Source organism: Pan troglodytes, chromosome 11 (assembly GCF_028858775.2).
Source record: "Pan troglodytes isolate AG18354 chromosome 11, NHGRI_mPanTro3-v2.0_pri, whole genome shotgun sequence".
NCBI lineage: Eukaryota > Metazoa > Chordata > Mammalia > Primates > Hominidae > Pan > Pan troglodytes.
The window spans coordinates 39,472,317-39,486,833 of NC_072409.2; the positions used below are offsets into that span (position 1 = coordinate 39,472,317).

Genomic DNA, 14,517 nt, shown 5'->3' on the forward strand with positions numbered 1-14,517 from the left:
GTTTGAGAACAAAGGAGTGTTGAGTTGAGTTCTCTTTCCAAATTATGGTAAAAATCAATTTCACTACCCACTTCGTACCTTCTCGTCTCATAGAGAACCTGGAGATTAAAAAAGTTAACAGCTGGAGAGTGACCGCTAATAAGTATGGGGTTTCTTTCTGGTATGATGAAAATGTTCTAGAATTACAGAGTGGTTCATGAGGTTGTACAACCTTATGAGCCCACCAAAAATCACTGAATTGTACAATTTAAAGGGGTGAATTTTATGGCATGTGAATTGTATCTCAAAGAAGAGAAAAGTTAATAGCTATTTTCAGCCAATCTGAAACGTTTAGCAAATTCCAGCGCCCAATCCCACTCAGATACCTGGGCCCCTCTTACCTGTTCTCCTTTTAGTCCTGGAAAGCCAGGTAAACCAGTGTCACCTTTTGGTCCTCTAGGGCCCTGGAAGGAATTGTTATATAGTATTTGGTTGTTCGTTAAGATTAAAATGCATAAACCAATCAGAAATATATTTTTTCTCAACAGTAGAATAGACACTGCCATCCCCGAGGTAGGTGGAAGTCATGATTACCTATGACATTTTCTTAACCTTAAGTGGTCCAGAAATTGTGGTCTGGCAGAAAGAAGATAGCACTGAGTGTTAAGAGGCCTTGAGGCTTCACACTTTTTTGAACATTGGTTTCCTCCAACTGGGCACTACTGATCCAGCCTATTATCTGGGCCTGCTGCATCTGCTTGCCCCACGGCTCCTCCAGGCCACCCTGCAGCCCGCCTCCTCCACTATCCCCTTCCACGACTCCCACCCCTTCTCTGGCTCCCCACTACCTATGAGATGGGACCCAGGTACCTTAGCCTGGCACCCCAGCCCATCCCAGCCAGGCATCAACATCTCATCTCCCACACCATCAGGTTGACTCCCTTCCCGCAGCCTCTCTGCACTCCTCCATTGCTTCTGCACTCATGCCACCCCCCCATAGGAATGCCCACCCACCCCTCTGCAGAGCCAAATCCACACATGCAGCCAGAGGCAACCTCTTCTCAACTCCAACAGACACTGAATGCCTGTGACAATGACTCACACAGCCACATCTGCCTCAAAAAGGCATTTCAACACTTTCTTGCTATTTTAACTTTTCACAAGTTCCTGTCTTGTCTGGATGAAAGAGTGAATTACCCATTACAGCAGTGGCTTTCAACTATTTGTTAGTATTGTTTAGCAGTGAAACTCTTTTCCTTCCTTTTTTTTCCCCCAAATAAAGTCTTAAATGAAAGCCTAATATATACAAATATGTCCAGTGAAGCTTCCCTTATTGAAGGTCAGTGGCCTGGAATGTGCCTATTTGGCCCCCTCCTTACTCCCTGCAGCGGAGGTCCTGGAGGCTCTCCTGCAGAGCCTGGGACTCCCTCAGGAACACAGGACCACTCATTTAGAGGAAAGTGTGCTCTGAAATGTGCCCCAGGTCTTGGAGCAGCCAAGCCGGGGCTGGAGCTTAGGGGTTTGGCCTTTTCTTCTGCTAACCAAGAGTCATGGTCAGAGTCATGGTCACAATCGTGGTCATGGTTGCCATTCTCTCTTTTGTTTTTTAACGTCTAGTTAGCAGTATTTTTAGTGTTATCATATGATATGTGCCTTTAGAAAATGTAAAAAGTTCAGAAAATCAGCCAGGCTCAGGGGCTCATGCTTGTAATCCCAGCTCTTTGGGAGGCTGACGCAGATGGATTTCTTGAGCTCAGGAGTTCCAGACCGGCCTGGGCAACATGGCAAAACCCCAAATCTATCAAAAATATCAAGAAAAAGTTAATGAACAAGATGCCCCTGGAGCTCAGTCATGCAGAGATGGAGGAAATGCCATTCTAGGTGGAAGGAACAGAATGATCGCAGCCACGGGGCACAGATAGAAGACAGCGAGGGTGGTACTTACTGGAAATCCTGGCAGCCCAGGCAACCCGTCTGGCCCCTGTGACACACCAAAGATAGAGCACGCTGGATTAGGAGTGGCATTTCCAGAGTCAGCAGGACCCCCTCCCTCCCAGCCCCTTCCAAAGGCCTCAGCATGTTCCCACAGCTGGGAAGACGGATTGACACAGCATTAGGGAAGAAGGGGCCCTGTGAGGGTCTGGATTTGCCAAGGGGAGGACAGCGACTAGAAAGAAAGCAAGGAAGAGAGAGAAGGGGTGGAGGCATATGGTAATGCAGGCAGACAAGGCCCAGGGACTGTGAGGACAGGGATGCCCAATCTCTGGTTTTAGTCTGTCTGTGTTTTGCTTCAGTATCCACCCACCTAATACCCGAAACCTCCAATAGCTTGGGGAAAACAAAGACCTCTTGGGAAGAAACTTTCACTTGTTAGCTGGTTTGCTCTAGGGTTTCATTATTGAGGTATTCTGGATTATTTGTTTTCATAGAAATCAAATGGATGCAGTACAGAGGAGACAGGAAGATGGCTCACAATGAGGTCACTCAGCAGGGGAGAAACCTGGTGCCAGAAGAGTCTGCAGATATTTGCAGGAATCTTGGGGCAGCACTAGATTTTCCCCTGGATCTGGATGAAAGGGATTCAGGGCAACCTCATGGGGATCTGCAGGAGAGGCAGGGACATTGGCATTGCACAGCTGTGAAGGCATAAACCTATCTCCACAATGACTTGCACAGAGCGTCACAGTGTGCTAAGCAGTTTCACATCCCTCACTTCTTACAAGTTGCCTCAAAGGCTGGTGAGGTGTCATCAGAGAAGAGAATTAGGGGCTCAGAGTGGTGTGTGGAGAAGATGGGGCTGCAACCTCAAGGCTCCTTAGGCCAGAGCTCCTTCCTTTCTCCTGTGCTGACCAGCAGATGCTGGGAGATGCAATGAGGATTTATTCTACAGGCTGTAGGAGGAAGCTTCCTTCATCTTAGGGCCATTGTGCCATGAGTCAACTCTGCCAACTTGCAGAAATAATGTATATTTCGGTTTTGTTTGTTTGTTTGTTTTGAGATAAGAGTCTCACTTTGTCACCCAGCCTGGGGTGCAGTAGTGCGATCTTGGCTCACTGCAACCTCCGCCTCCCAGGTTCAAGTGATTCTCGTGCCTCAGCCTCCCAAGTAACTAGGATTACAGGCACATGCCACCATGCCCAGCTAATTTTTGTATTTTTAGTAGAGACAGGGTTTCAACATGTTGGCCAGGCTGGTCTCAAACTCCTGATCTTGTGATCTGCCTGCCTCAGCCTCCCAAAGTGTTGGGATTACAGGCGTGAGCCACCACTTCTGGCCAAAAATAATGTATATTTCTTATATACATTATAATCCCATTTTAGAGACCTGGAAATTAACACACAGATAATTTCCAGAGTTCTAAAATGGGGCTATAAAGACTAGAATGAGTCCATTTCTTCCTCGTTTCCCTTGAGCACAAGGAAAGGTGTCTCCAGGCTCTTCCTATACTATGAAATAAGATAATGTAAATAAAAGCAGGCCAAAAGTGTGCAACAGATGTCATCTGTTTGTTACTTAGCATTCTCTAATTTCCATGACACATATTGCCGGTGCACAGGACTGGAAGCTTCCACTGCTTTGGACACAACTTTCCACATGATCAAATTAATGTGAAAGCAACTTTTCAAAAAATGCAAAGCTTTCTTTCCGTTCTACTTTGATATATTCTAGCTCTACGCTTCAGGAGCTAAAAGGATTCCAAAGCAACCCGACTTTGTTTCAACAGGGGCGTCTGGGTAAAAGCCACATTCTGGGGCAGCTGTAGATACCAACCGGAGGCCCCACCAGCTCAGGAATGTCCGAGAAATTCATGAATCCATGGGTGATATTGATCAAGGACTGAAAAGAGAAAAATCAGACAATGAGGACAAAGGATGGCATGTGTTCTGCCTTGTTCCTGGCAGCAAAGCTTTAATTAAAGTCACCCAGCATAGCGGAACACCGCAGACACTGAGAACGCCCTCAGCCCACTGCCAAACACAGCTCTCCCTCCCCCTTCTTATAAAACAGCTCTGAGCCGCCTTCGCACTTTCCTCCTTTACTTAATTTTTAAATCACACAATATACGAATGTCTTCTCTTTTTAGAGTTTAAACATATACATATTATATGCACCCACAGAAAGCACAGTGTTGGGGTGTGTGTGTTTGTCCATGTGGTTATTTTACATAAATGGCATCAGGCTGTATTACTCCTCAACTTGCTTTTTTCACTCGGCCATATTGTGTGGAGATCTTTCCATGTGGAATTTTGGAATATGGATATTTTTAGCTTTAAAAGACTGCCAAAGAGCCATCCAAAGGGGCCAATTTACACTTCCACCAGAAGCACATGAGATTACCTTTTTCCCCACACCCTTACACATATTTGATTTTTAAAAATCATGTTTTTTTTTTCTTCTAACTTTAGTCATCCTTTTTCCAGTTATTTGGGGCTTGCCTTTCTGTGGTCTACCAGCATGATGTTATTTCTCTCTAAAGGGCCAGGATTTTTCATGATGTGATGTCTTAATATTAAATGCATGCGATCTGGTCCCAGCCCACATTCCAGCCTTCTCTCCAATTTCCATCATTCTCTACACACACCCATGTGCACTATCCTCTGCCAGTCAGCTCCCTGGACCTGGAGCACACCACATTGTCCTACTCTCTGCTTTGGCTCAGGGCATCACTGACACTAGAGCTTTGGAAGTTCTGTCCTCCGCGCCTACCTGGTAAAATCCTTCTCAGCTTTCCAATCCCTGCTCAAAGATACTTCCTCTAGGAAGTCTTCCTTGATTCCTCATAACCCAAACAGTCTTTTCTCCCTTGTTCCCCTCTTTATGTTCATTTGCCTGTCAGTTACAGCTCTGTTACAGCCCTTCTCCTGACCTCACTGGAGGCTCCTTGAAGACAGGAACTCTGTCTTACTTATCTTTATTTTTAATTTTTTAAAATAGAAACTTTTTTAATATCAGAGACAGGGTCTCGCTATGTTGCCCAGGCTGGTCTTAAGCTCTTGGGCTCAAGCAGTCCTCCTGCCTCGGCCTCTCAAAGTGCTGAGATTACAGGTGTGAGCCACTGTGCCTGGCCTTACTTATCTTTATACCCACAGAGCCTAGCATGGACCTGATGCAGAGTGCATGCCCATGAGTGCTTATGCCAGAGTATTTATTATAGGAATGGAGAATTCAATGACACCCAACATTTCATTCAGCAAACACTGATTAAACCAGCACTATGAGGCCAGTGGTGGGGACACAGAGAAGAAAAAAAGCCCCAGAGGGCAGGTGGAGGAGTCAGACATGTAAATAGGCCACTTGCTGTACCATGATGGGGGTTTGAAGGATGAAGTTACTGCCTTCCTTGTTGAGGAGAGTTGGGAAGAGGATGCTTTCCTCCATTTGTGTGGACATCTTCCCATGTGGGATTTTGGAGAATGGGTATTTTTAGTTTTAGTTTTAATAGACTATCAAAGAGCCATCTAAAGGGAGCACATAAAGATGTTTCCTGTGACATGAAGGGTGTAATCCTTGGCTTCTCTTGGCTCCTGTACCCCCTCCGTGGTGAGGTGGGGGACCTTCCTGATGGGCAGTTTGGGAAGCACCAAGGGGCATGCCCAGCTCAGCCACACTTCTTTCCTTCAGATCTGCCTGCCTCTGGGAAGCACATCTGGCAACCCATGGGCAAGTCCGTCTGATTGGCAGGAACATGTGGCCCTCCCACTGGGTGAAGGCCTTCCACCTAACCTCCATCAGTAATCAAGGTGGTATCTGGGCCTACCTCCTCACCTTTGGCTTTATTTCTCAATGTGCTCTGCACTTGGCTGGGGAAAGTGTGCACTGCTTATCTGGGGCTTCCTCAAGACCCCAACATCTCTAATGCTCCTAGCCTGTTTTTTCAATTGACCCCAAATGCTGCTAATCAGAAGAGACAAATCTGGAAGCACTATGTGAGAGAACAGTGGAACTGGGGGAGGAATAGGTAGGTGCTGGCAGGTGGAAGTTCTAACACCAGGCACTGGCTACATGCCTCCTGCATAGCCAGCAGCTTTGAAGTCATGGACAACCTTCTCCTCCCTTTGGCAAAGGTGGAAAATATGTAGACAAGCTCTGACCTGAATGATACTCACATTAGACAAGACCTTGATGGGCCCAGGTGGCCCTCTCGGCCCAGGGGGTCCCACAATACTGGCTCCATCCATCCCCCTTTCTCCCTGGTCAAAGCAGCAAGAAGTGAGAAAAAAATTCACTGTATAGCGATAATGCTCCCAGAACCAGGCTGGAAAGCCCTCCCACCCCCACCTTGGCTCTGTGACCTCACCTTGGGTCCCCGGTCTCCTTTCTCTCCTTTGAGACCCTGGAAAAATAAACAAACATAAATATTCTTCTAGTCACTTTGCTCACCTCCATCTAGCCTCTTGTCTCACCATCTCCCCCTAAGCTTTTATGCTTATTTTGTCCCAGGCAATGGGAACCAAGGATAAGCGAAAAATGCCCCTTCTGGAGTCAGAAGGAAGCAACACTCCACAGAGTAAGAGAATCAGCGGCCCTCTCCCAGCATTGGGTGAGGGTCCTCTTGACCCTGAATCTGTGCTAGACTGAAGGGCTCAGCTCTGGGGCCCATTTAACAAAGAGAATGAAATCCAGGGGATCGGTCCTCCTGAGAGCCCGCATCGCTTCATGGCAGGAGATGGACAACACCTGCCAGGGGCTGGAGGCAGTAGGGAGGGGCACCTGCCAGGAGCACAGGGCTTTGACCTGGGGCAAAGTGTGTGCATTGAATGGGGCAACTGGAGGGAGGAAATAAAGTAGAGATGCTTAGTGGTAAGAGACAAAAGAGGCAGAGGGAGAGAGAGAAATAGATGAAGAGAGATAAAAATGATTTTCAAGTTCTCTTCCCACATCATGTTTTCTGCAAAACTTCTATGCTGTTCCTCAAAGACACAAGCTGTAAAGAGCATCTCATTTTCCTATTGCACAGTTGGGGGCTGGAGGCACAGAGAAGGTGAGTTATTGAAAGTGGCAGAGCCGGGATGCAGCCCACAGCTTCCTCACTGTAGTGTGACAGTGTGACAACCCTCATAATGAAGGTTTCAGAGGTGACCTACGATTGCAGCCGTTGGTCTGGAGAGTTTGGGTTCATTCAATAGCTGGGTGCTTCCAGAGCCTTCGGTATCCTGGGGAAGGAGCAAGAATGATAATTTCAGATCCAGTTCCTGGGCACCTACTTGTGCCAGGTGTGGTGTTGGAAGCTGGCGGCTCACAGGGGAATCCGCACAGCCTCTGCCCTGAGACCAGGGTTTAGCTAGCTGGTCTTTCTAGTAGCCCTTAGTACACATCATTTTTATAACCACAGAAAAGGGGAAAAGTACCTCGAATCCAAGTCCCATTGTGCATCCAGGGCCTGGGGGCCCAGGGGGTCCAGGAGGCCCTGGGGGTCCCATGACCCCAGGAGGGCCAGCTTGTCCCTTTTTCCCCGGGGGTCCAGGTAAGCCTCTGTTGCCAGGGTCACCCTGTAGGAAAGAGGGCAGGCTGATTATCTACCCCTGGGTTCACTCATGGAAGGAACAACATGCATGCCTGAATCAGAAAATCACTCCTTGAAGTTAATTAGGTTGATGAATTCTCTGATCGGTACCGCTTAATGGTACAGAAACAGCTGTCTTGCTAATTGACATTTCACTTGGAGATAAGCTGATGCACTCATTTGAATGTATTTGGAGGGAGGGGTGAGGAAGGAGAAAACACTGAAGGGTGTTTACTCCCCACCATCCCCAGCTGTTCTGCCTTCTCTGAGCAATTCCTTTGAGATGTGTTCCTCTCTGTTCCATGACATTTATATGTTCAATATTCCAGCCCAGCAGTCCAATTATAGTAAACTCAAAGAAAGGGGAGGAGGGAGAAGAAAGTTCTTTTTTTTTTTTTTTTTTTTTTTTTACCTTTTCACCAACTGAGCCATTAGGCCCTCTTGCTCCCTGAAAAAAACAAAAACAAAAACATGGACCAATTAATGCATATCTCATGAGGTATGTTCTGAAGACAATGCACAATTATGGACTCTAAGGAAATAGGATATTAAAATAGGACTCTTTCTGTCTCAGATTGGTGTCTCCAAACCAAACACATTACAATAGGTGCCAGTCTGTTGGGCAGGTCATGCTGAAAGCTTGTGAAACCCATTTTTCAACCATCAGCTCATCACCTACCGCAAGAGTAAACCAGAGAAGTTAAAGATTAATGAGGGAGAGATCATAGAAGACTTCGCTTGGAGAGCTGCCAGTGGACTGGAGTGGTCCCCTTCCCCACCCTTCCCATGACGGAGGTAGAGGGTACTTTACCCACTCTAAAGCGAGGGAAGGGGCTTCAAGATCTGAAATGTATCCCCTAGACTTTTGGATATATGGGGGATGATGACTGGCTCTCTTGTGGAAAGATCTAAAGACCCAAAGCTGGCTGGAGTAGTCCCCAGAAGACAGAATTGGGGAGGAGGTTGCATTAGAGCAGGTTGCATGTCCACGCCCAGTGGGGACCACACTACAGTTTCCTGGGGGGTTAGATGCAGATCTCACAGAAAGGAGTCGGCTGTGAGCTCCAAGCAGAGGAGAGGACCAAAGCAGGTGGGCGGTCAGGAATGGTCTGCAATGGGGACAGTGGCCTACATCAGAGGACTGTGGTAGGGCGCCCCCAGATGGAGAATCTCTGAGGAAACCACAAATGCACCTGCAAGAGATGAAGTCAGCAATTGCATGCCACACAGGAGGTCCTGAGAGAGATGCTGATGTACCAGCCATCAAAGACTATGTCCTTCCCCCCAGTCATTTTTGTTCCTGGGCTAGTCTCCTCCTCATATCAAATCCATGGAAATGAGAGAATGGATAGTTCTAAAATAGCCATGCTCAAAAATAAGATGGGGAGTGGCATTAGATCCAAAATAGAAATGCCAAGGGGAAAACAGGGAAGTTGAAGACAGGGGCCTCAGCCACCAAGAGAAACCACAGGGAGAAAAGTCTGCTGTGAAGCCGTGATGGAAGTCAGGTGCATGATGTGGCCCCTGGGCCCCAGAAGGTAGACAGGTTGAAATTCTGCAGCAGGCTAGCTGTCCAGCCCTGCCCATCTCCCCTCCCCTCCCACCCTCACTCCTGCCAAGGAGAAAATATGGGTACCTTAATTTTAGAAAAACAACAGTTGTTTATTGGGCTAAAGACATAAGGCAGAGCCCCAGATGACTAGGAAACTCTGTGAGGTCCAAGGGCACCCTACACGCGGAAGATCAGCTGCTGAGGTGCCCTGCCTGATGGCACATCTTATTCCTTCCATCCCCTTCCTGAACCCTGCATGTCTCAGAAGGGGCTACTGCCCACCTCCCAACAGTCTGCACCAACAGAGGCAGAAAACAGACTCAGGCAGGATCCCAATTTCACAAGTAAACACACAAGAAAGAAACACAAACATCTGAGGCAAGGCAATACTGTGAGAAACAACTAAGTCAACTACAGAATTTACATCCAAGGAAATGGAGTTAAGAAAACAATCCAATCAGGACATTGAGTATAAGACACACATTCTCACAGAGAAAAGGTAGGATAACATAGCCATGAAACAAAGACACGCTATTATGAAATAAAAACAGTGGTTATGATAAAGAACCAATTAGAGATCTTGGAAATTATAAATAGAAAACTGTCGAAATGCAGAACTCTGCAGAAGGACTGCATAACAGAATAGACACACCTAAAGAGAGAATTAATACAGAGATCAGGCTACAGAATTCTCCCAGAAAGCAACACAAGAGGGTAAAAAGACCTAGACAGAATGACAAAGTAGTAAGAGAGATAGAAGCCACAATCAGAAGTTCCAACATCGGTTTAATTGGAGTGGCAGAGGAGAGAATAAAGAGAAAGAAGGAATGCAGTGTTTAAATTTTCTGAAAAAACACAGAAGTCTCCAGATTAAAAGGCACCCCTCCCCCCCAAAAAAGTCCATAGAGTACCAAGAAGGATAAATGAAAGAATACATTTAAAAAATAATTCACATTGGCCAGGCGTGGTGGCTCAGGCCTGTAATCCCAGCACTTTGGGAGGCTGAGGTGGGCAGATCACAAGGTCAGGAGTTTGAGACCAGCCTGGCCAACATGGTGAAACCCCGTCTCTACTAAAAATACAAAAGTTAGCTGGGTGTGGTGGTGTGCATCTGTAATCCCAGCTACTCAGGAGGCTGAGGCAGGAGAATCGTTTGAACCCAGGAGGAGGTTGCAGTGAGCCAAGATCGCACCACTGCGTGACTCCGTCTCAAAAAATAATAATAAATAAATAAAAATAAATTAAAAAATAAAAATAAAATAAAAACAATAATCCACATTTAGTAACAATGCAGAGGAATTTTTAAACACCAAGAATACAGAACAATAAATCCCCAAATTTGCCAAAGAGAAAAATCAGATGACCTCCAATAGAGTGAGAACCAGAGTGAATCTGACTTTGTGCTGGCAACACCGGATGTTGGAAGATGATGGTGATCATCTTCAAATCATCAAGGGCAAATGACTTTCCACCCAGAATTCTATACTCAACCAAATAAGAAAATAAAAACATTTTTAAAAATCCAGGGTCTCAGAAAGTTTGCCATCTACAGACAGTCTGTGAAAATACGACTGGAGGAGCTACTCTAACAAAAATAATGAAAGAGGAAATAGGACACATGAGGCAATGAAAACTATATTCATGTATTACTTTTATAATTACAATTTAATTTTAATTTTAATAAATGCTTGAAGTAGAGTTGTTCTGTCCCTCACCTACCAGCCCTAAGGCACTTCCACAAAGTCCCATGGCTCTGCCAGGGCACAGAAAACCAGGGACTAAAGCAATTTGCAGGTTCCTTCCAGCTCTGAATCTTTGGGACTCTAGTTGAGTATGAGCCTAAGCAAAGCTCTCAGGATAGATGAGAAAGATGAGGCCATGACGTGTCCGCAAAACTGCCTGCACACAATAGGCAACCCCCACGCAACAATCTCCCCCTTTCTCCTTCACAGACTCGAGCCCATGCTGTTTGCTTGGTAGTTGTGATAACCTTCCTCATGGAACTGGCTGCTCCCATGGGTGAGGTTCATGGGTTTGCTAGGTGAGGGTTTCCACCTGATGCTGGAGGAAGACAAATGCCTCTCACCTGGGGGCATGCGTGGGGCATGGGAAGGGTCCCATCTCTTGCAGTGTTTTCCTATTGGGACACACTACCCAGTTCTTGGCCTAGGAATGGGGATCACAGGGGCTGAGGGTGGTCTGGGCTCCCAGGTGAGGCACCAGGCTCTGGAGGCAGGCTCTGAGGCTGGAATGGCAAGGAATTTCTGCAAGCAAAGCCCTCCATAAGGTCTCCAGGGGCAGCTTCATGGAAAGTTGGTGCCTCTGTGGCAAAGGAGCCAGCAGAGACACTCCAGCCATTCTGGGGAGACGGGAGGAGAAGGTGTGCTCGGTGAAAGAAGTGACAGCGACTAGGCTCTGTCACCTCCCTGCTGGCTAGCCTCACCAGGGAGAAACTAAGTGTGACCTTCCACCTGCAGTGGAAACATGACTCCAATAACTGGATGCCAATTTTATAGCCTAACCCAGAGGCTACAGTTGCTATGTCTGCTTCTCTTGGGTATGATTGGCTTGTTGCTGGCTGCCCATTGCAATCTGTCTTTAATGAAAGTGCCAATCTTGTGCATCTTTTCAGTAACAAGTCAAACTACCATCAGGATTGTTGTGAAACAGAAACTAAAGTAGCCTCCCTCTAAAAACCTTGTAGCTGCATGGCCGGCTGATCTTGTTACAGAAAAGTATGTCCATAAAGTGAAAAACTGAATTGTTTCAGTTGCCTTCCTCATTCCTTTCCAATCAAGAGGGCATCTTACAGAGTTTCAAAAGACGTTCTAGAAGATATCATGGGCCTTGGTTTACGGTCTTAGATGATTTTATCCAGCTTAGACATGGTAAAAAGAGAGTATCCAAATCCATTCCATTGACTCACAGATAAGATGGCCATCAGCTTGGAACATGAGTAGATTAACTTGTGGGTAGAAGAGTCCACTTTACTGGAACTTATGTGAACAGGCAGGGTGAAAAGGAGGAGCTCCAATGAACAGGCTGAGGGAAGGCTCCTATTCCCAAAATGGTGATGTTGGAGTTGTACATTATTTCTTAGTGAGAGAATTTTTGTGCAGTGAGGGCATGCATGCAATCTTGGAATTCCAAATAGCAGAGCTGCAAGTATGGTTTTAAAAGTGATGAAATATGAAGGTATCAGTTCACTAATGGAAACATTGCAAAGGAATGAGGTAAAATAGTGCCGTCTGTTACAACATCGTGGTTTAGAATTGATTCAAAATGTTGGCTTACTGTGGTGAATTGGATTTTCTAAGGACATTACTCAATTTCAGCACACAGGAACCTCAAAGAACCTAATGGAGATGAGAATTCTTTTTGCTTGTGTGGCTTCTGAGACAGCACATCTTACTGCCTTGTGGATGTCTGCTGGTTTTCCTTCTGCTGTTTGTAATACTGATAACCAGTTTCTTTTCTGTTACAATTGACTATGATCTACATGATCTTTTTTTTTTTTTTCTTGAGATGGAGTTTTGCTCTTGTTGCCCAGGCTGGAGTGCAATGGCACGATCTCGGCTCACTGCAACCCTGGCCTCCCGGGTTCAGGTGATGCTCCTGCCTCAGCCTCCCAAGTAGCTGGGATTACAGGTGCCCGCCACCATGCCCAGCTAATTTTTTGTATTTTTAGTAGAGATGGGGTTTCGCCATGTTGACCAGGCTGGTTTCAAACTCCTGATCTCAGGTGATCCACCCACCTTGGCTTACCAAAGTGCTGGGATTACAGGAGTGAGCCACTGTACCCAGCCATCTATTTGGTTTTATGGAGGCCTATAATCCAGATGTTGAACCAAACACTTCTGATAATGAAAGAAGATATAAAATAGGAAATTAGGCAACTATTTCAGTGTTTCATTTAAACATGTTGTTAGAAGGTCTAAACCCATTACTGCATCCTAGGCAAAAGCAGCTTACTTCTCTTTTCTTTCTTATACAAGGTTTAGAGAATTGTTCAAAGACCAATTGGGATTGCTTGGAGAAAGGGAAGGTGATGATGATCTAATTGCATTTCTCTTACATCAACGGAAAAGACAGAAGCTGATTTTACAATGACAGTTTGGCAGCTCAGTGACATTACTCAAAGGCAATTACTGGCAATTCAGCATTCCACAGTAATTCTGGACACTGAAGAAAATTTCCAAGCACAAACTCTTTCCTGCCCAGGTGTCCCAGTACCTTTTGAGACTGCAGAATAACATGAATGACTTAGATTCTGAAAGTAGAAAATCAACAACAACTGTTAACACTAGGTGTGTTCCGAGAACTGAATGGCAGAATCTGCAGTGCAAAAGCAGAAAGGAATGATTTTTCAGAGATCCATCTTCTTCAGCAAGTTCTTCTGCATTCTTTCTAGAAACATTCTACTGCTGAGAAAGCAGGCTACTCCTCACCCATTCCTTCTTGGGCTAAAGATCTTAAGAGTTAGTTGCTCATCTTGATTTGGGAAAAATAAAGTAAGGAGTATTTCTATCATCGAACTCAGCATAGAATAATCTATTTGATAAATTCTTTTTGAGGTATCATTTAAAAAATATTTTAATTTGTGTAATTTCAATACGTTTTTTGGGGAACAGATGGTATTTGGTTACGTTAGTAAGTTCTTCAGTGGTGATTTCTGAGATTTTGGTGCACCCATCACCTGAGCAGCGTATACTGTACCCAATCTGTACTCTTTTATCCCTCACTCCCTCCCACCCTTTCCCCCAAGTCTGTTGTATCAATCTTTTTTCAATTTTTTCTGGAGACGGAGTCTCACCCTGTCACCCAGGCTGAAGTGCAGTGGCGCGATCTCGGCTCACTGCAACCTCTGGCTCCCGGGTCCAAGCGATTCTCCCACCTCAGCCTCCTGAGCAGCTGGGATTACAGGTTTGTGCCACTGCGCCTGGCTAATTTTTGTATTTTTAGTAGAGACGAAGTTCCACCATGTTGGTCAGGCTGGTCTTGAACTCCTGACCTCATGATCCGCCCATCTCAGCCTCCCAAAGTGCTGGGATTAGAGGTGTGAGCCACCGCACCCAGCCTGTTATATCATTCTTATGCCTTTGTGTCCTCATAGCTTAGCTCATACTTAAGATGTTTGATGAATTCTTAATGAGCATCGTTTTGATCTCAATCTCATATTTTATAATAATAATTATTATATAAAAAACATTTTTTTCCAGCTAAATAACCTGAACCTTATTCTTTGTAGGGAAAACTCCATTTTAGATAACTGCCTAGATTGGTCTATGTGCTGTGCTAAAGAGAAAGGAGGCTGATTTCACCACAGCAAATGGAAAGACTTCCCTATAAGTGGATCTATCCAACAGTGCAAGGCACTGCCTGGGCAGGAGATGAGTTCCTTGTCACTGGAGGTATGCAAGTTGAAGGACAGATATTGTTGATGGGGAGTCAAAGATCAAACGAATCATTGGATCTTATGATC

General features: G+C 45.7%; 1 protein-coding gene across 3 annotated transcripts in view; it reads right to left on the reverse strand.

Annotated features, from left to right (window-relative positions):
• The window catches only part of COL15A1 (collagen type XV alpha 1 chain), a 126,861-nt gene that overhangs the window by 28,292 nt on the left and 84,052 nt on the right, over positions 1-14,517 (reverse strand). For 2 of the 3 annotated variants that reach the window (XM_016961321.4, XM_016961323.4), the window contains 8 exons: positions 7,896-7,931; positions 7,329-7,469; positions 7,065-7,133; positions 6,278-6,313; positions 6,087-6,170; positions 3,751-3,816; positions 1,925-1,960; positions 381-443 (listed from right to left, as the gene is read on the reverse strand). In XM_016961321.4, coding sequence (XP_016816810.3) covers positions 381-443; positions 1,925-1,960; positions 3,751-3,816; positions 6,087-6,170; positions 6,278-6,313; positions 7,065-7,133; positions 7,329-7,469; positions 7,896-7,931 — 531 coding nt within the window. The remainder of the gene's footprint in view (positions 1-380; positions 444-1,924; positions 1,961-3,750; positions 3,817-6,086; positions 6,171-6,277; positions 6,314-7,064; positions 7,134-7,328; positions 7,470-7,895; positions 7,932-14,517) is intronic. The other variant, XM_016961322.4, reaches the window with a different exon arrangement.